This window comes from Micromys minutus, assembly GCF_963924665.1.
Source record: "Micromys minutus genome assembly, chromosome: 1".
NCBI lineage: Eukaryota > Metazoa > Chordata > Mammalia > Rodentia > Muridae > Micromys > Micromys minutus.
Genome location: NC_137969.1, coordinates 66013310 through 66033240, shown reverse-complemented (window position 1 = coordinate 66033240; position 19931 = coordinate 66013310). Strand labels below are relative to the sequence as shown.

The following is a 19931-nucleotide window of genomic DNA, read 5'->3' as shown; positions in this document are numbered from 1 at the left end:
TCACTATGCTGGGTTTTTTGTTATTCCAAATGAATGTAGAAGTTGCTCTTTCTAACGCTATGAAGAATTGAGTTGGAATTTTGATGGGGATTGCATTGAATCTGGAGATTTCTTTTGGCAAGATGGCCACTTTTACTCTATTAATGCTGCCAATCCATTAGCACGAGAGATCATTCCATATTCTGAGATCTTTTTCCATTTCTTTCTTCAGAGATGTAAAGTTTTTGTAATACAGACCTTTCAACTTGCTTGGTTAGGGTCACACAAAAATGTCATATTGTTTGTGACTATTATGAAGGTGTCATTTCCCTAATTTCTTTCCCAGCCTATTTACCCTTTGAATACAGGAAGGATACTGATTTGTTTGAGTTAATTTTATATCCAGCCACTTTGCTGAAGTTGTTTATCAGCTCAAGGAGTTCTCTGGTGGAATTTTTGGGGTCACTAGGGTATATTATCATACCATCTGCAAATAGTGATATTTAGACTTGTTCCTTTCCAACTGCTATCCCTTTGACTTCCTTCTGTCTAATTTTTCTGGCCAGGATTTCAGGTGTTATATTAAATAGGTATGGGGAGAGTAGGCAGCCTAGTCTAGTCCCTGATTTTAGTGGGATGGCTTTAAGTTCCTGACCATTTAGCTTGATGTTGTCTATTGGCTTGCTTTATATTGCTTTTACTATGTTTAGGTATGGGCCTTGAATTCCTGATTTTTCCAAGATTTTTAACATGAAGGGATGTTGAATTTTGTCAAATGCTTTCGCAGTATCTAATGAGATGTGAGCTTTTATTCTTTGTTTATATAGTAGATTACATTGATAGATTTCCATATCCTGCATCCCGGGGATGAACCTACTTCTTCATGATGGATGATCATTTTGATGTGTTCTTGGATTCAGTTTGTGAGAATTTTATTGAGTATTTTGCATCAATGTTCTAAAGTGAAATTGGCCTGAAGTTCTCTGTCTTTGTTGAGTCTTTGTGTGATTAACGTATAAGTGTAACTGTGGCTTCATAGAAGCAATTAGGTACTGTTCCTTCTTTGTGTGTGTGTGTGGAATAGTTTGGAGAGTATTGGTATTAGGTCTTCTTTGAAGGTCTGATAGAATTCCGCACTAAACCCATCTGGTTCTGGGCTGTTTTTTGTTGGGAGACTTTTAATGACTGCTTCTATTTCTTTAGGAGTTATGGGGCTGTTTAGGTGGTTTATCTAATCCTGATTTAACTTTAGTATCTAGTATATATCTAGAAAATTGTTTATATTTCATCCAGATTTTTCAGTTTTATTGAGTATAGGTTTTTGTAATAGGATCTGATGTTTTTTGGATTTCCTTGATTTTTGTTACCTTTTCATTTCTGATTTTGTTAATTTGGATGCTGTCTCTGTGTTCTCTGTTCAGTCTAGCTAAGGGTTTATCTATCTTGCTGATTTTTTTCAAAGAACCAACTCCCAGTTTATTAATTTTTGTTTTGATTGCAAGCTAGTACAACCACTCTGAAAATAAGCCTGGCAGTTCCTCAGAAAATTGGACACAGTACAGCCTGAGGACTCCTGGGCATATGCCCAAAAGAAGCTCCAACATATAATAAGGACACATGCTCCACCATATTTATAGCAGCCTTTTTTTTTTTTTATAATAACCAGAAGCTGGAAAAAAACCAGATGTCTTTCAACAGATGAATGGATACAGGAAATGTGGTACATTTACACAATGGAATACTACTCGGCTATTTAAAAAAATGACTTTATGAAATTCTTAGGCAAATGGGTGGAACTAGATGGTATCATCCTGAGTGAGGTAACCCAATCATAAAAGAACACACATGGTACGTACTCATTGATAAGTTGATATTAGCCCAAAAGCACAGATTACCCAAGATACAATTAACAGACCTTATGAAACTCAAAAAGAAGGACGACCAAAATGTGGATACTTCAGTCCTTCTTAGAAGGGGGAACAAAATAGTCATAGGAGGAAATATGGAGACAGGGTGGAAGATCATCTGAAGAAAAGGCCATCCAGACTGCCCTACCTGGAGAACCACCACATAAACAGTCTCCAAACCCAGACGTGCATGATGACGGGAGCCTGGGATAGCTGTCTCCTGAGATGCTCTGCCAGAGCCCGACAAATACAGAGGCCGATGCTTGGAGCCAACCATTTGACTGAGCCAGGGTCCCCAATGGAAGAGCTAGAGGAAGGACTAAAGGAGCTGAAGGGGTTTGCAACCCCATGCAAACAACAATATCAAACAACCAGACCCCCCACAGAGCTCCCAGGAACTAAACCACCATCCAAAAAGTACATATTGGGGGACCCATGGCCTCAGCAACATATGTAGCAGAGAATGGCCTTGTTGGGCATCTATGTCAGGAGAGGCTCCTGGTTCTGTGAAAGGTAGATGCCGCAGTATAGGGTAATGCCTGGGTGGGGAGAGAGGAGGGGATGGGTGGGTGGGTGGCGGAACACCATCACAGAATCAGAATGAGAAGGGACAGGATGGGGGTTCCCACAAGGAAAATTAAACAAGGAAAATATAAATTAAAAAAAGCAATTAAATAATTCTAATTAAAATATTTTTTAAAAATAGTGAATACTGCAATTTGACAAGATACTTAAATGTTTTGAGAAACACTGGTGTTATTTTTCCTTTAAATTGAACTTGGGCCTACCTCTGGTGCCAGATACTCTGGTGTACCACAGAATGTCTTCATGGTAGCTGCATCTGTGATCCCTTCTTTGCAAAGTCCAAAATCCGTAATTTTTATATGACCATCCTTATCTAGCATCAAATTCTCCAACTGTGTGTGAAAACAGCATAATTTATTCTATAAGCTTCAACAACAAGAGAACAATTTTGAAAAATTATTAACAAAGTAAGTGGGAAGAGACGTGGCTGTAGTTAACAGACTATCAGTCCTTTCAGAGTTTATGTGTTCAGGTAAACTGTATAGTTTCTGTAAAGGCTCAAATAATAAATAACAATAAGAAAAAACTGAATAAATATTCTATCCTATTTTAAACCCCACTATAATTTAGATTTGTGTAAATTACACCAATACTGCTCATATGAGTTATATGCACCAGAAAGTAGTCTTAAAAAGAGAAATTTAACATAATTTCTCTGCATCAGAAAAAAACTATTCTGAATTGCTAGGTACAAAAAAAAAATAAAATAAACATTTTAATAAATCATGAGTAAAATCTATTTTTAAAAAATTCTGAATTTCACCAAATTTTATACCTTCATCTCTCATCTGAGATTCACATCACATATTAATAGATAGAGAATGAAATGAAGTATAAGCTAAGGGTTACACAGTATAGAATAAGGGTGTCTGGACATAAACAACCATAGTCATTACAAATGAAGTGTTTGTAATGACTTTAACAAATCTTAAAAGAGATATCTTCAAATTTTTATGGTATACTGAAATGATATCAATTTTTATTAAGCAATGCAAATACTTATTAAGGAGATCCTTAACAAAATGGAATTTCATATAATGACTTATATTATTAATTTGAGTGAAGTTACTTTCTGAAAACATCATCAAAGCTTTAATAATTATTTGTTACTATGAAATCAAACAAGAACCAATAAAACTTTATAAGTTAATATTACATGTAACTTTGTTCCAGTGCTGAATTTGACACTACAAATACTTATCAGCTCTGTTTAAGAAAGAAATCCAAGAAAAGACAGTCAAGTGTATAAAGACACCTGATTGATGGAGCCCTTGGGGTAGAAAGAAAACGATTCCCACAAGGTATCTTCTGATCCCCACAGGATGCCAACACTCTCTCTCCCTCCCTCCCAAAACCCCTTTCCAAAAGAATCTTAATTTTGTTTAAAGAAGTCCATCTACTCAAACTGATCAAAATGAGTGCCTAAATCGTGGGGAGAGGGCTAGGTCATTTTTAAGACGAGATTGCACTTTGTAGCTCTGCCTGGCCTGTGACTGTGAAGAGCAGCTGACATGGAACTCAGATCCACCAGACTCTGCCTCCTAAATTAAACTAAACCCTCCTGGATGAGAGCTGTGAGCCACCACACTTTTTGATGATGCTATTTTTAAACTATTTGGTATCTAAAACAGTCACTCAAATATTTTAGATTGTTTTAGATTTTAAACTTTTAGATTTATAAAAATCTAAGGGATTGGGGACTGAAGAGATGGCTCAGAATTTAGCAGAACCTACTATTCCTATAAAGGCCTGGAGTTCAGTTTCTGGTCTTTGTGGGCACTCACAGGCACAGACCAGACAGAGAGAAAGACAGACACACATACAAATAAAAAAATTAAATACAGAAAATAAATATAAGGTCTGGGAAAATGGTTCTGTTAAAGGCTTGTAATCCAAGTGTGAATCCTGGGACCAATGGAAGTGTGACTGCAGTGTCCTTAAAGTGATACACGGAGTGGGAACAAAGTCCCTGGAAACACAAGACCCAGCTAGCCTGCCACAGGCTATAATAAACAGGAGACCTTGTCTCAAACAAGGTAGAAGGTGGAGGACTGACACAGGAGGTAATGTCCTCTGACTTCCACAGGTATACCTTGATCCATCTACATAGATACACTAAATACACATGCAAACATCACAAAGATTTTTAAAGTAAGTAGACATAATCCAATGCACTTGCATTTTCTTATCTAGATTTCATTTAGACTCTAGGAAGACTATTATACACAAAAGCACATTAGACTAGGAAATATGATTTGTGGTGCTGTACTTTGCATCTTAGATGGCTTTTAAAGGCTTCATGTTCAGGCTGGTGCTGTCAGAAGAGAAAGGGCACTTGTGTAGAGGAATTGTAATCCAGCAACATGGCTGCTCTAGCAAGGGATAACATCCAAAGACCTAGGTCTGTGTGATCTGGCTATAATGCAGATACACAGTTAGCACACACCTGTAATCCCAAACAATGAAGGTAAAGTTAATTTGTAGAAGGAAGTAGCCATGTTTGGAAGTGACCATCTAACTGAGGGGCAGAAAAAATGATGAATCAGAGAAAGAACTGACAGAATGAATCAGACAGAATACACCCAACTCTCAAGAGGAAGGGCAGGAAGAAAAGATGACTGAGAGGGCAGTTCAGGGAGCAAGCGTCAGTGGGGAGTTAGTACTGTGCAGTGGAGTTGAGTCTGTTTGTGGGTTCTTGCAATTCAGTGCAGGTCAGCAGAGGCAGTTGAACCCAAAGAACAAGAGGAGTCACAAGATGAAAACACATTGTCAGGGTTAGTTTGAGGCCAAGCAGAGCAATTCAAGGAGAAGCTCAGAGAAGTCAGGTCTACCTAATCCCTTAGTTTACATCTGATGAATAAAAGTTACTTGTATACACCTGTAGGGCCTCTAGGGCATGGGTGGGGCCTAGAGGAAGGTGGGAATGCCCTTTCTCTGCTTTTTTTACTGAGGAGTTAAAACAGGTTTTTCTACCAAGTGCTTTCTCTATTACTATCTGGCATCCTCAAATCAGAGGTCTAAAAGCAAAGGGTCTACCTGATCTTGGGAAGAAATGGAGTCACTAAAACTATGGGCTAAAATAAGTTCCTTTTCTGTTAAAGTAGATGTTATCATTAACAGAAAGCTGACTAACATCCATGTTCCAGTAATCTTACTGGTGTCAATTAATTTGTTACCCTTAGGAGGTAATATTTTTAGGTTTGCAGAATATTGTCTCAAATATACACATCAGCTTTGAATTTGTTTTCCTACCTAGAAGTTCATGAATCACTTTATGAATGGCAGATGCAGATAACATGCATATAAATTTCAAATCTTGCTTTCTTAATTATATGTATTTTGTGATATATAGTCATATAATTTCTGTCCTATACTATACATGTATTTCAAAATTTAAATTAATGCAACATTTAAAAGGGAGTAAAATTTGAGAACAGAGAACATTTAAATGTCTGGTAAAGTTAGAGTCTACATATCACAGCTACATTATGGGCATTCACACATAAAGTACTTGCTTATATTTCAATGAGTTAAATCTATTTCATCACCAATTATGTGGAAACAAAACTTTAATAATAATAATTTGATTAGAAATGTTTGGAGACAATACTAATCAAGACCCTTTTGACTGTTACATTCAATATTTATGCTGTCACTCAAATAAACAGTCTTCTTTAGATCTCTATAAACTAGTAATTCTATCTACCACCACTAAAAGGAATTTACCCAGTAATTTCAAAACTATTCTCATTTCCTTAACTCCAGGCTTCTCTGCCTTATTTCCTTGAAGTATGATTCAAAAGCATGAGTAGTGATGGAGAAGGTAAACATATAAAGAGATACTTAACAATTTCTTAGTATATTTAGTAAATTAACATTTATCTTTATGCTATCTAATTAGGCTTTTTGAAGCAACTATACTCAACATATAGAAAAATGTAAAGGTGATAAATTATGTCATATTTGTAGTTCTAAAATGAACTAAACATAATTATTTGGTTGAGTTTTATTTATTTTGGTACTCAGACATTTAATCATCCCTGAACTATATGTTTTATAGGTGTACTGCTCATTATTTAAGGACAGCACTCATCCTTCATGTAAAATTTAATTGACTATACAATTTATACTAGATTTCATTATTACTGTATGAAATAATATTTTATAAAAGCTACTCTTTAAAACAGTTACTTAAACATAAACAAGAATAATGCAGCTATACCACTCTTGGGCATATTCCCAAAAGACGCCCCATCATGACAAAGGGGCACCATTTTCCACTATGTTCATAGCAGCACTGTTTGTGATAGCCAGAAGATGGAAACGACCCAGATGTCCCACAACAAAAGAATGGATACAGAAAATGTGGTTCATTTACACGATGGACTATCATTTAGCTATTTAGGAAGTAAGGACATCATAAGTTTTACAAGCAAATGGATAGAACCAGAAAATATCATTCTGAGTGAAATAACTCAGACCCAAAAAGACATGCATGGTATATACTCACTAATAAGTGGGTATTAGCTAAAACAAAACAAAACATTCAGAATACCCAGGATGCAATCCACAGAACTCAAAAAGGTTAACAAGCCAAAGGGCCCAAGTGAGGATGCCTCAGTCCCACTTGAGAGTGCAAACAAAGCAATCACAGGAATAGGGAGGGGAGTAACCTTGGTGGGAAAGGGGGGCAGGGAGAGGGAAGGGAACAAGATCAGGTATTGGGTGGTAGAAAAGAACTGAAGCCCTAAGGACTAGCAGAAAGAATGGAAACAGGCAACTTGGGGAGGTAGGCGGCTCAGCGGGGGATGGGGGGACACCCTCCAGAATGTACCAGAGATGTGGGAGGTGAGAGACTCTCAAGACTCAAAGAAAGGGATCTTAGATAAAATGCCATACATTGAGGAGAGGGAACTCGTAGAGCCCACCTCCAGTAAAAAGACAATGCTTCAAGTGAGGGATGGGGTTGCCATCCCATAGTCTAAACTCTGACCCAGAATTGTTCTTTTCTGAAAGAAATGCAGGAACTTAAATGGAGAAGAGCCTGAGGGAAAGGAGGTTCAGTGACAGGCCCAAATTGGGATCCAGATCAAGAGGAGGCCTCAAGGCCTGACACTGTTGCTATGGTGTGCATAGCATGGCTACCCTCTGAGAGGCTAAAAAAGCAGTTGAAAGAGTCAGATGAAGATACTTACAAGCAACCAATGAATAGAAGCTGGGAACCCCTGTGGTTTAATTAGGGATGAGCTGAAAGAAGCTATGGAAGAGGGGGACCCTGTAGGAAGACCAGCAGTTTCAACAAACCTGGACCCCTGAGATCCTTCAGACACTAAGCCACCAACCAGGCAGCATACACCAGCTGATATGAGACCCCTGACACTTATACAGCAGAGGACTGCCTTGGTCTGGCCTCAGTGAGAGACTTGAGGCCCCAGGGAATGGGAAGGTCTAGTGGAGTGGGGGTTGGAGTGGGGACATCCTCTTAAAGAAAAGGGAGGAGGTATGGCATAGTAACAGTCCTCTGGGGGACCAGGAGGGGGTAATGACTGGACTGTAAAAAAAGACTTAAAAAAAAAAAAGAGTGGTAGGAACATCTTGAAACAAATTAGGTACCTGCTTACATACTTAGATAAAAATTAACAGTTACAAATGGTTTAATATAAATAAGACAGGAGTAAGGGGATAATCATTTCTTAGATACAGACCCCATTCCATACAAAATGGAATTTTACAAAAATCTCATGTAACTTCTATTTCTAAAGATCAAATTATATTTTAAATGAACTAGGTATGTAATCAATATAGCAAGTGTCAATCAAATTTTAACAGGTAAGCATTAACTTGATTCCAATTTTTCCCTAAATATTGATGTTTCAACCCATAATAGGGAAACCCACTGGGTTGAAGACACACATTTGGTGTGTTTGTGCAATTGTACATGCCAATGCACATGTGTGTGTTCGGGAGATCTCTGTGCAAGAGCTGAATTCAACCATATTTCAATTTGTAAAACTAACCAATCTAAGAATAATCACTTGGTTAATTTGTACTTAGTGTACCTGTGAGACATGTTGACGCCAGAGACTGATTCTGAGATTACTTCCTCAGTCGCTTGGCCAGCCTACTTTCTGAGACAGCACTGAACCTGAACCTTGCCATTTTGGTCAAACTGCTGTTCACAAGAGCCCACAGGATCCACTTGTCTTCACTGTCTCAGTTAGAGGTGCAGACATATGGAGCCACACTTAGAGTTTATATGGGTACTGAAGTCAGAACTCAAGTCCTCTCCCAGGCCTGTATTTTTATTTTGAGGCAGAGTCTCACTAAATTGCCCAGGGCAGCCACATATCTGTGATTATAATTCAGTGTTCTATAGTAAATGTTTTGATTTCTGTAGGAGGAACTTAGCCAAGCAACCCAGCTGTAATGCTGGCACATGCACTGCTGATACTTCCTCCATGAGCCAACCTAGAATCTGCCTGTATGGCTAGAGACCACTGAAGCTGGATGAGGCAAGGGAGCCAGCCAATGAGCAGGAGACAGCAACACATCTGGCTACCCGAGAGCCAATGAGATGCTGGAGGTGGGGTAAGCCTATAGAGGTCTAAGTCCCCTTCCCACTCTAACCTTCTTTCTCTACTATCTAGTTTGGGGGTAGGGTGGTGGTGGGAGAGATCAGGGTAGAATAAAGTTCAGGAGGGAGATAGAGATATAAGATCCTAATAAACAACAAATATGCCAACAGTGTTCCGAGTGGGTGGTAGGACAGGTGGACTGCCACTTCTAGCTTCCCTATCCTAACCTCAGAACTAGCTGCCAATGTCCTGAGATGGAACTCAGTGTCATACTTAAACTAGGCAAGTGCCCTTCCACAGAACAGTTCGTCCAGCCCTATGATTACATCTTAAGGAAGATGCTAAAATAAGAATCTGTTGTTGAAAATACACCATGATCAGAATCCTTAACAAAGCTAACCATATTCATGACTGTATCATGAGAATTACCATTTGCTTAAAACGGTCTCCTGAAGGGAGAGTAAACTATAGTATATAAATCGAATCTAAACCACTGACTGCTTCTTAAGTAAAGATTTGTAAACACAGAGTCAAATACACTGATTTATATAATGGCTAGGGCTGCTTTTACCCTTCAATGGCAGAGCAGGTCAAAGCCTCTACCACCTGGCCATTCAGGCTCTTCTGGCTCCAGTAAGGGTTACTCACAGAGCACAGGCTTCTTTAAACAATACAACCAAGACTGGGTTCTGACAAATGGAAAACTAAAAAAAACTACTAAGTGAAGAAAATATGTAAGGAAAACAATCCTATCAAAAAGTAAATACTACAATGAAAACAGACATTTTCCTTCTAATAACCTTGTTATTGAAGCTTCTTCATGAACATTTTATAATGTTTGAATATAATAATGAACTTGTAAATTATCTGACTTTGACTCAGATGTTTGCCATTTATTTAATTAGGGCATTTACAGATAAATAAGATTATTCTTGGTAGATCTGTGTTGCATAGTCAAGAAAAATTTTATATAGCAAAAAATAAAATAATAAAAAACCCACTTATATGTCAGTGAATGAAATATCAGATCAACTACAGCAAACAACATTCCTAAGAAAAGTGCTTTCCTCAAAACTGTATATATAACTTTGTAATTACTTTGTTGTCCCTACAGTCTCTGCAAAAAACCAATTTTGATTACTTTTTTTTACCTTGAGATCACGGTACACAATCTTTCCAGAATGTAGATAGTCCAAAGCAGAGACAATTTCTGCACCATAGAAACGTGTGCGGTCCTCAGAGAACACCCGCTCTCTCGACAAATGGAAAAACAGCTGCAGGGTAAACAGCAGGGACAGGATTGTAATAATTACTGATTTAGTGGGGGAAATTAACACAAACATAAAACACCTCTCATCACCATATTGTGATGATAGATAGTGTACTCTCAGTGGACACTGAGCACTCTAAGACAGCAGCTGGCTTATCTTTTGCATGTTTCCAAGGGGATACTGCGAGCTGTTAAATCAGCGTTTTAATCAATATACCAATCTTGTTTAAGGCATTCTGCTTGCTACCCATTTAACCTTCAGGTACCAGAGGAAAAAGTATGCATCATTAGACTGCATTTCTCTCTACCTATACTGATGTTCCATTCTCACAATGAATAAATATTGACATTATCAAAATAAACTAATACAAGCACAGATACAGTGTTTTTATTTAATTATTTAACTTATATTTGATTTCAAGGAAAAATAAGGACTTACTCAAACTCATTTATGTAAGCTAGTTATAGTCTAAATCTCATATTTCTAGAAATACTTTCAATGTTTGAAATAAGACTTACTCTAATAGTAATTTTTAAGATTTTAAAGTTCATGTTTAACAGTGTTAAAACTGGAGTGAGGGGCCTCCATCACTCTGAAATACTTTGTAAAGTCTAACTAATCCTTTTATTTTCATTTTTAACTGTGATCTCCTGTGATCTTATAAGCTATAAACCCATTCATTTTCTAGTTGATCAAAGGTATACCAACAGTCAAAAAATAGTTGCGGGTTCTTAATGTGTCCACAAACTTAATTCTAGCTTGATGAATCTTTAAGTCCCATCACTCAGTAATTAACATCTATATATCTTTTTTTTCCTCAGCAGAGGAAATGGTTCAGAGCAACAGTTTTGACTCAACATTTGCAAGGCCCTGTGTTCCATTCCCAGTACCAGAAAAACATAACAAATAGCACCAAGCATATCATAAAAACATCTAATTTCTTAGAACAACAGACATCAAGAAGCAGACTTGAGGAACCATTAACTGATACTCAAGCTCTGTTAAACTATTATATATTAACTAATATCCAATATATTAAGTGATATTCAATCTTTGCTGAACTATTACACTTTATTAGGAAATCTGCCAAGATTGCTAATCTAAAATATCTCAGTCCTATATAAACTTAAGTACAACAAGTTTGATTTTTGTGTTTGTATAATACATATTTATATATAATTAGATTAAAATATGAATTATAATAACATATATATGCTTATGAAATGAAATTATGTAGAGCTGGTGACAAACATCAGTGTCTAGTTTACAAAACTCAAAAGAGAATTTCTGTAGAAATGAAAGGTACATAATAAATAAGGGAAAAATTAATGTGGCAAGAATGAAAAGCTGTTTAGTTCTGAATAAACTACTAATATGTTACAGTGGGTACACAAAACGTATTTGTGATTAAGAGAAATCAATCAGAAAAATGTGTTCAACTGTAAGGCCAGAAAGTATATTTCTATAGAGATCACTAACTCATAATAAATTGCTAAGAATTATGGCTTAACAAGGCTTGTTCAATATATAACGATAATGCTGAGTAACTTAGAATTCTTATGCATCCATTCCTTCTTTCTACCCCTACCTCTACTTAAATTATTGTTTAAGATAACTTTGTATGTGATCATTGACTGAAGTAAAGACAGGGGAGAAAGAATTTTGATATTGCTAGACTTACTGAAAGAACATTAGTTACATTAGTAGCAAACAATTTAGGAGATATGTATAAACTATGATGTTCCCTACTTTATGACTACGTTTGTCAAATCTGGGACACCATGGTGAGACAGCATTGATGTTTTATTTCTAAAGAATAGATAATCAAAAAAAATATGAAAAATATGGTATCTTCCACACTGAGTCTAACATGCCAGTGGTTTTGACAGCTGCTGTGATGACAATCTTGCTGCAATCATCGTTCAAGTCTCTAGATTTCTTTAGAAAAAGATCAATTCTACCACTGTCTATACACTGACAAAAGAGATATAGAGCCTCTCTAAATTAATTTAATGTATTCAGGATTCTAGGTCTTTATTTAGATGATACAGCTACATTTTGTCTGCCAGCCAGCTTCCATAAAAATATCAGCTCAAGTTTTATAATTAAGAGGAAGAACTCTGTATTTTAGAACTCGTTGCCATATGATGTCTACTTTTGCTACATTATGGAATTCACTTGTCTAAAGACAAGCAGTGATCTATAATTGCCAAGTCCAGTGATCTATTTATAATCAGCTCCCTTTCTTGTTTTGGACACTGCCTGTATCTCTTTCCCAAAGCATGTTTATTGGCTGTGGTTTAACACAGCTTTCTTCATTAATGCCCTAACTTTCTAGACCATGGTGTCTACCCTGGTGTTAAACCAACATATCAATCTAATATTCATTAATGACCATCAATTATTGTAAGATAATTCTGCAGCACACTAGGACAAGGAAAATGGGGGATACATAACTCTTTTTTTTTCTTTTTAAAAAAATTGTTTTATTTATTTACATTTCAAATTTTGTCCCCCTTCCTGGTCTCCCCTCTACAAGCCCATCACCCCATGCACCTTTCCCTCTGTCTCTAAGAGGGAGTTCCCCACCCACCCACCCAAACCTGCCTCACCTCTCTAGCATACCACATTGCTGGAGCAAGAAGCATACTCTTATTTACAGCTCTGCCTGTGGTTAGGGCTCATCTACAACCTCAATAACTACCTATAACCTTCCATGTAGTAATCAAACCTCAACAAAATAACAACAACAAAAAACCCAGATATAATCTCCACGATTAAGGAATTCTACCTCAATGAGGGAGATTGATGTATATTCAAAAAACCAGCAGGCTGTAATAAGTTTTGTGATGTGGATATTAACACTTTGATACACAGGATGATTGGGGATATGTCACAGATACAGTTCACTTAGGTTGTGAAAAATCTTTTTCACCAAAGGAAAACTTAAAGATATAAAAGATTACTACTTAGAATGTATCCATCTTTGTATTTATATATACCTAACACAGCAGCCACACATAGTAAGGAAGATTAATAATCTGTAGAAAGCAGTAGGTTTTGGTGGTGCACACACACTATATGGAACAATGGCCTGTACTGTGATTTTCGTAGTTGCTTGTGCTTTGATCATTCCCATTCCCAAATGCCCTCATCTTCCCTTTCCCATTCCTGGATCTTCTTGTTTGTCTCCAATTTCCATTTACAACAGTCACAAGTTCTCAATACGAAATACAAATATTAGCAGAGTACATGGAATTATGTGGCTAGAGGAGGAGGAAATAGAAAGCGAGAGAGTGAGAGAGCGAGAGAGCGAGAGCGAGAGAGAGAGAGAGAGAGAGAGAGAGAGAGAGAGAGAGAGAGATATGAAGGGAGGAATGGAGAAAGGGGCAGCTTATTTATGATGCTGTCTACCTATTACATAGATAAGAAGTGTTTAAAAACTTTTGCACACAAAAGATCATAATCTTAAAATTATTATTAGATCAACAAGTAAATAATAAAAAAATCTGAGGGTATGTTCAGGTAAATAATTTCTGAAACTACACAAAAGTTACTCATCACCTATTAGTACTGACTGTTATAGAAACCTTCAGACATTAAAGGAAAAGCACTAACCCACAGGACACGATACTCTGCTGAAACATGGCAAGTACTATAAAAGGCTTTAGAAGAGTAAGTATGTTTGGGAACACCAGAAGTTATGTTGGATCTCGACGAGTGCTTCTGAGGGCCAATGGCTAAGGAGACCATAAGCACCCTTCAGGAGAATCAGTACTCCAGAGGAATTTGGACCAAGGGAGAGATCAATGATGTTGAGGTTTTCTTGTGGCTGGCTGAGTAGATGTTGCTGAAAACAATATAGAGGAAAAAAATTGGTGATGGGGACATAGGAGTAATGGGTTTTATTTTGACCTACTGAAACTTTAATATGCAATTGAAGTTATATATCAATTTTAGAATTATTGATAAAGAAAATTGTTAAAACCAAGAAACTACAATCCTAAAATTCAGTAAACCTAGGGACAGAATCTCAGAGTACAACTATACTTAAAGTCAGGAACAAGCAACTAAACAGAATACTTACAAAAAGTACTAAACAAAGTATAAACATACCAAGAACCCAAAGAAAATAAGAGAAAACAATCATGAAGAGGCTGGAGGAGACAACCTCTTGATGCTTGAACTACAATCTTCAGAATTCATACAAATAGCATCCTGTGATTTTAAGTCCAGCAAGGGGGAAGCAGTAGTAGAAGGATCCTTGTGGATCCCAGGACACCCAGCTTAGTCTAATTAAGGGTCCCTGGGTACTAATGAGAGACACCATCTCAAAGGTAAATGACTCCTGAAGAATAATACTCAAGGGAGATGAGATGCATATAGGAGTACAGTAACATGAGCACATGTGCACAGAGGTCAGAGGACAGCCTTAGGTGTCTTTCTTCAGGTTCTGTGAATCTGAGACAGAGTCTGGAACTCACTAAGTAGGCTGGGCTGGCTGGCCAGTGGGTCCTCAGAGGTCCTTCTGTTTCCACCTCTCCAACACTGAAAAAACAAATGCATGACACCATGCCCAGCCTTTTCTCCATAAATTCTAGGAATAAAACTTTGGTCCTTGTGCTTGTGAAAGAAGTACTTTCAACTAAGCTTTCCTCCTAGCACAATTTGCTATATATTTATATATATTCAAATTAATTCTTATAGCTATTTTGAAATATAAAGTAAAATCAGTTAACTGTAGTCACTTCACTGAGCTAAAGAGCCCTGGAACACTTCTTAATCTAACTGCTAACCCTTTTCTTTCTCTCCTCTCCCATCCCTTATCTACTACTATTAGACTAGTACTCAATGAGATACACATTGCTAGCATACACATAAGCTAGGGGCAGAGAGTGGGGAAGGCCAAATCTATTTCACATAATACTTGACCCTCTAGTTGCATTCAAACTTTTCCCTCTTACAGTAGTTGACTTTTAAATCTAAAAAAAGTTTTCAGCTTCTCTTACTGTTTGCTAATTTTTTAAAATATTTGCAGGGGCTGGAAAATATGCTTCAGTAGTTAAGAGCACTTACTGATAGCTCTTGCAAAGGACCAGAGTTTTATTCCTAGTATCCATATACTGGTTAACAATTACCTAATAACTCCTCTTCTGGCCTCCATGGGCACTGCATCCACATGGTGCATACTAACACATACAGACAGACATGTAAAACACTCATAGTAATGAAATGAACATAGCTCTAAAAGTATCATACTACAGTGTTTGAACTACCTAAAATCTGTAAGACAAGATATAGCTTTTGCTACATCCCCTGAGGAACTATGGAAGAGGCTTCAAATATCACATCATGAACAGCAGGTAATATAGTGACCATTATGTAACAGCTTCAGAGCAAGACTGACCTAATGTTCTTTTCAATTATCCTAGTCTATCTCAGGGATTTTATATATAACTCAAAGAAATTTTGTATCAAACTGTGATTTACATTTATATCACAGTAACCTCTGTGAAACAATCCTAAAGAGACAATGAAAGTAATTGTTTTTGTTTTCTTACATTGACTTTCTAATGAAAATGACTGAGACTATTAGTATAACAGGTAATGATTATCTTGAAAATGGTAACTGAGATAAGTTCAAAAAATTTTAAAATCACTAAATTTAAAAATTCAAAGAAATACATCTCCTGATGCACAAATTCTAATCTAAGAAATTTTTAAAAATACAAAAAAGTAAGGCAGTATAAAGACTCTTATGCTTAAAACTGAAATATAAGATACTGAAATAGAGATGCTGGAAATTTCTAACCAAAGATAAATTAAAATAAAGACACTAATGCTTGGCCTACATAATAGCAAAATAATTCTTCAAGAAAACTGAGATTTGGGAAATACGGGGATATAGACATAGTAGAAATAAAAAGCTGATACAAATATTTAATTCCCCAGCACTGAACACTGCATTGTAAAATACAGACCTACCAGACCCATAAGGCCAGCTGTGCTACCTAAAACAAAGAGCGCCCCCCCATTGGTTCAGGGAAGCAGGAACCCTGCCTTAGGGTATCTGTTTCCACCCAATGGGCCCCTGTGTGCAGAGCAGGCACTCAGGCCATCTGCCACCAGGAAGAGCAGAGATGCAGGGACACAGGCCTGGTGAGACTGGACTATGAGAAGCTGGGGGGCCGAGAGGTCTGGGTCAAGCACCCAGAAAGCTCCTCCCCCCATCCCCAGCACTGATTGGTTCAAGGTAGCATGAACTCTACCATAGAGACTTGGTTTATAACCAGTGGGCTCATGTGTGTAGAACAGGCGCTCAGGCCATCTGCCACCAGGAACAGCTAAGATCCAGGGAAACAGGCCAGGTACACAGAAGAGACAGGAAATCACTGACAACAAGACCATGTATAATCACAGAAAACGAGATGGCAAGAGGGAAGCGAGAGAAATTACCCAATGGAAACCAAGACAACCTGGCAACACCAGAACCCACCACTCCCATCACAGCAAACAGCAGAATGCCAAGCACTCCAGAAAAAGAAGACTCAGACCCGAAATCATTATTCAAGAGAATGATAGAGATCCTTAAACAAGAACAGGAGGAAAAGCATAAAGAAATAGAAGAGAAAACAAGAAAAACACTCAAAGAAATCAAAGAACTAGAGGAAAACAGAATCAAAGAGATGAAGGAATTGAAGAAGGAACTTAAAATGGAAATGGAAACAATAAAGAAAACACTAAAAGAAACAACCCTAGAGATAGAAAACCTAAGAAATCAGGAGTCACAGAAGAAAGCATCTCCAACAGACTACAAGAGATGGAAGAGAGAATCTCAGGGGCCGAAGACAACATTGAAAACATAGACAAAACAGTCAGAGAAGATGCAAAAGCCAAAAACACCTAACCCAAAATGTACAGGAGATCCAGGACACAATGAGAAGACCAAACCTAAGGATAATAGGAATAGAAGAGGGCGAAGAATATCAACTAAGAGGCACAGTAAATATCTTCAACATAATTGTAGAAGAAAACTTCCCCACCCTCAAGAATGAGATGACCACAAGCATAAAAGAAGCCTACAGAACTCCAAATAGAGTGGACCAGAGAAGAAATTCTTCCCGACACATAATAGTCAAAACCCCAAGTGCCCAAAGCAAAGAAAGAATACTAAAAGCAGTAAGGGGAAAAGGTCATGTAAAATGTAAAGGCAGACCAATCAGAATCACACCCGACTTCTCAACAGAGACTATGAAAGCTAGAAGATCCCGGACAGACATCATGCAGACCCTTAGAGAACACAAGTGTCAGCCCAAGCTGCTATAATACCCAGCAAAACTCTCAATCACCATAAATGGAAAGACTAAGATATTCCAAGAAAAAACTAAAATTATACAATATCTGACCACAAACCCAGAACTACAACAAATTATACGTGGAAAACCCAATACAAGGAAGGAAACTAAATCCTAATAAAAACAGAAAAAAAAAAAAAAAAAAAAAAAAAAACATAAAGAAGAAAGACACACAGGCACAATTCTATCTCCAAAAGCAAAAATAGCAGGAAACAGCAACTACTATTCCTAAATATCTGTTAACATAAAAGGACTCAATTCTCCAATAAAAAGATATGGGCTATCACATTGGATACATAAACAGAATTCAGCATTTTTCTGCATACAGGAAACTCATCTCGGAGACAAAGACAGACACTATCTCAGAGTAAAAGGTTGGGATAAAACCTTCCAAGCAAATGGCCCGAAGAAGCAAGCTGCAGTGGCCATTCTAATAACGAATAAAGTAGATTTTCAACCAAAATTATCAAAAAAGATAAGGAAGGACACTTTTTACTCATTATAGGGAAATTTGTCAGGAAGAACTCTTAATCCTTAACATATATACTCCAAATACAAGAGTACCCATATTCATAAAAGAAACCCTACTAAACTTCAAAAAATAGAATACACCCCACACAATAATAGTGGGAGACCTCAACGCCCCACTCTCATCAATGGACAGATCATGAAAACAGAAATTAAACAAGGACACAGTGAAACTAGGAGACCTTAGGAACCAATTGGAATTAATAGACATCTACAGAACATATCATCTTAAAACAAAAGAATACACCTTCTTCTCAGCACCTTCTCCAAAATTGACCATATAATCAGTCAAAAAAGAAGCCTCAATAAATATAAGAAGACTGAAATACTCCCATGCATCCTATCAGATCACCATGGTCTATAGCTGGTCTTTAATAACAAAGACAACAAAAAGTCCATATACACATGGAAACTAAAAAATGTTCTATTAAACCATAGCATGGTCAAAGAAGAAATAAAGAAAGAAATTAAGGATTTTCTAGAATTTAATGGAAACAAAAACACAACATACCCAAACCTATGGGATGCAATGAAAACATTTTGAGAGGAAAACTCATAGGTCTGAGTGCTTCCAAAAAGAAACTGGAGAGAGCATACACTACCAACTTGACAGCACAGTTGAAAGCACTAGAACAAAAGTAAGCAGATACACCCAAGAGGAGTAGACAACAAGAAATAATCAAACTCACAGCAGAAATTGACCAAATAGAAACAAAAAGAACCATTCAAAGAATCAAGAAAATCAAGAGCTGGTTCTTTGAGAAATTAACAAGATTGATAAACCCTTACACAGACTAACTAGAGGGCAAAGAGAGAGTAGACGAATTAACAAAATCAGAAATGAAAGTAGAGACATAATAACTAAAACTGAGGAAATTCCAGAAATCATCAGATCCTACTACAAAAGCCTATACTCAACAAAGGTGGAAAATCTGGAAAAAAATGGACAAATTCCTAGACAGATACCAGATAATAAAGCTAAACCAGGACCAGGTAAACCATATAAATAATCCCATAACACCTAAAGAAATAGAAGCAGTCATCAAAAGCCTCCCAACCAAAAAAAAAAAGCCCAGGTCCAGATGGGTTCAGTGCAGAATTTTATCAGACATTTATTGACAACATAATACAAATACTCTCCAAACTATTCCACAAGATAGAATCAGATGGAACACTACCTAAATCATTTTTGTGGCCACAATAACCCTCATTCCTAAACCACACAAAGACCCTACAAGGAAAGAGAACTTCAGACCAATCTCACTTATGAACATTGATGCAAAAATACTCAACAAAATCCTTCCAAACCGAATCCAAGAACACATCAAAACGATGCAGGGATGGTTTAACATACGGAAATCCATCAATGTAATCCACCATATAAACAAACTCAAAGAAAAAACCACATGGTCACCTGAATAGATGCTGAGAAAGCATTTGACAAAATTCAACACCCCTTCATGTTAAAAGTCTTGGATAGAACAGGAATCCAAGGCCCATACCTAAACATAATAAAAGCAATATAAAGCAAGCCAATAGCCAACATCAAACTTAATGGTGGGAAACTTAAAAGCAACCCCACTAAAATCAGGGACGAGACAAGGCTGCCCACTCTCCACCTACCTATTCAACATAGTACTGGAAGTCCTGGCTGGAGCAATTAGACAGCAAAAGGAGATCAAGGGGATACAAATTGGAAAGGAAGAAGTAAAAAACATAACTGTTTGTAGA

At 37.1% G+C, this 19931-nt stretch overlaps 1 protein-coding gene across 3 annotated transcripts in view; it reads right to left on the bottom strand.

Moving 5' to 3' along the window:
* AKT3 (AKT serine/threonine kinase 3) overlaps window positions 1–19931 on the bottom strand; it is a 246318-nt gene that overhangs the window by 33504 nt on the left and 192883 nt on the right. For all 3 annotated transcript variants that reach the window (XR_013974863.1, XM_080909361.1, XM_080909362.1), the window contains exons 9-10: window positions 10198–10320; window positions 2675–2803 (exon numbers count right to left, since the gene is read on the bottom strand). Coding sequence is in view for 2 of the 3 variants with exons in the window: in XM_080909361.1 (XP_080765487.1) it covers window positions 2675–2803; window positions 10198–10320 (252 nt within the window). In the remaining variant the exon portion in view is untranslated. The remainder of the gene's footprint in view (window positions 1–2674; window positions 2804–10197; window positions 10321–19931) is intronic.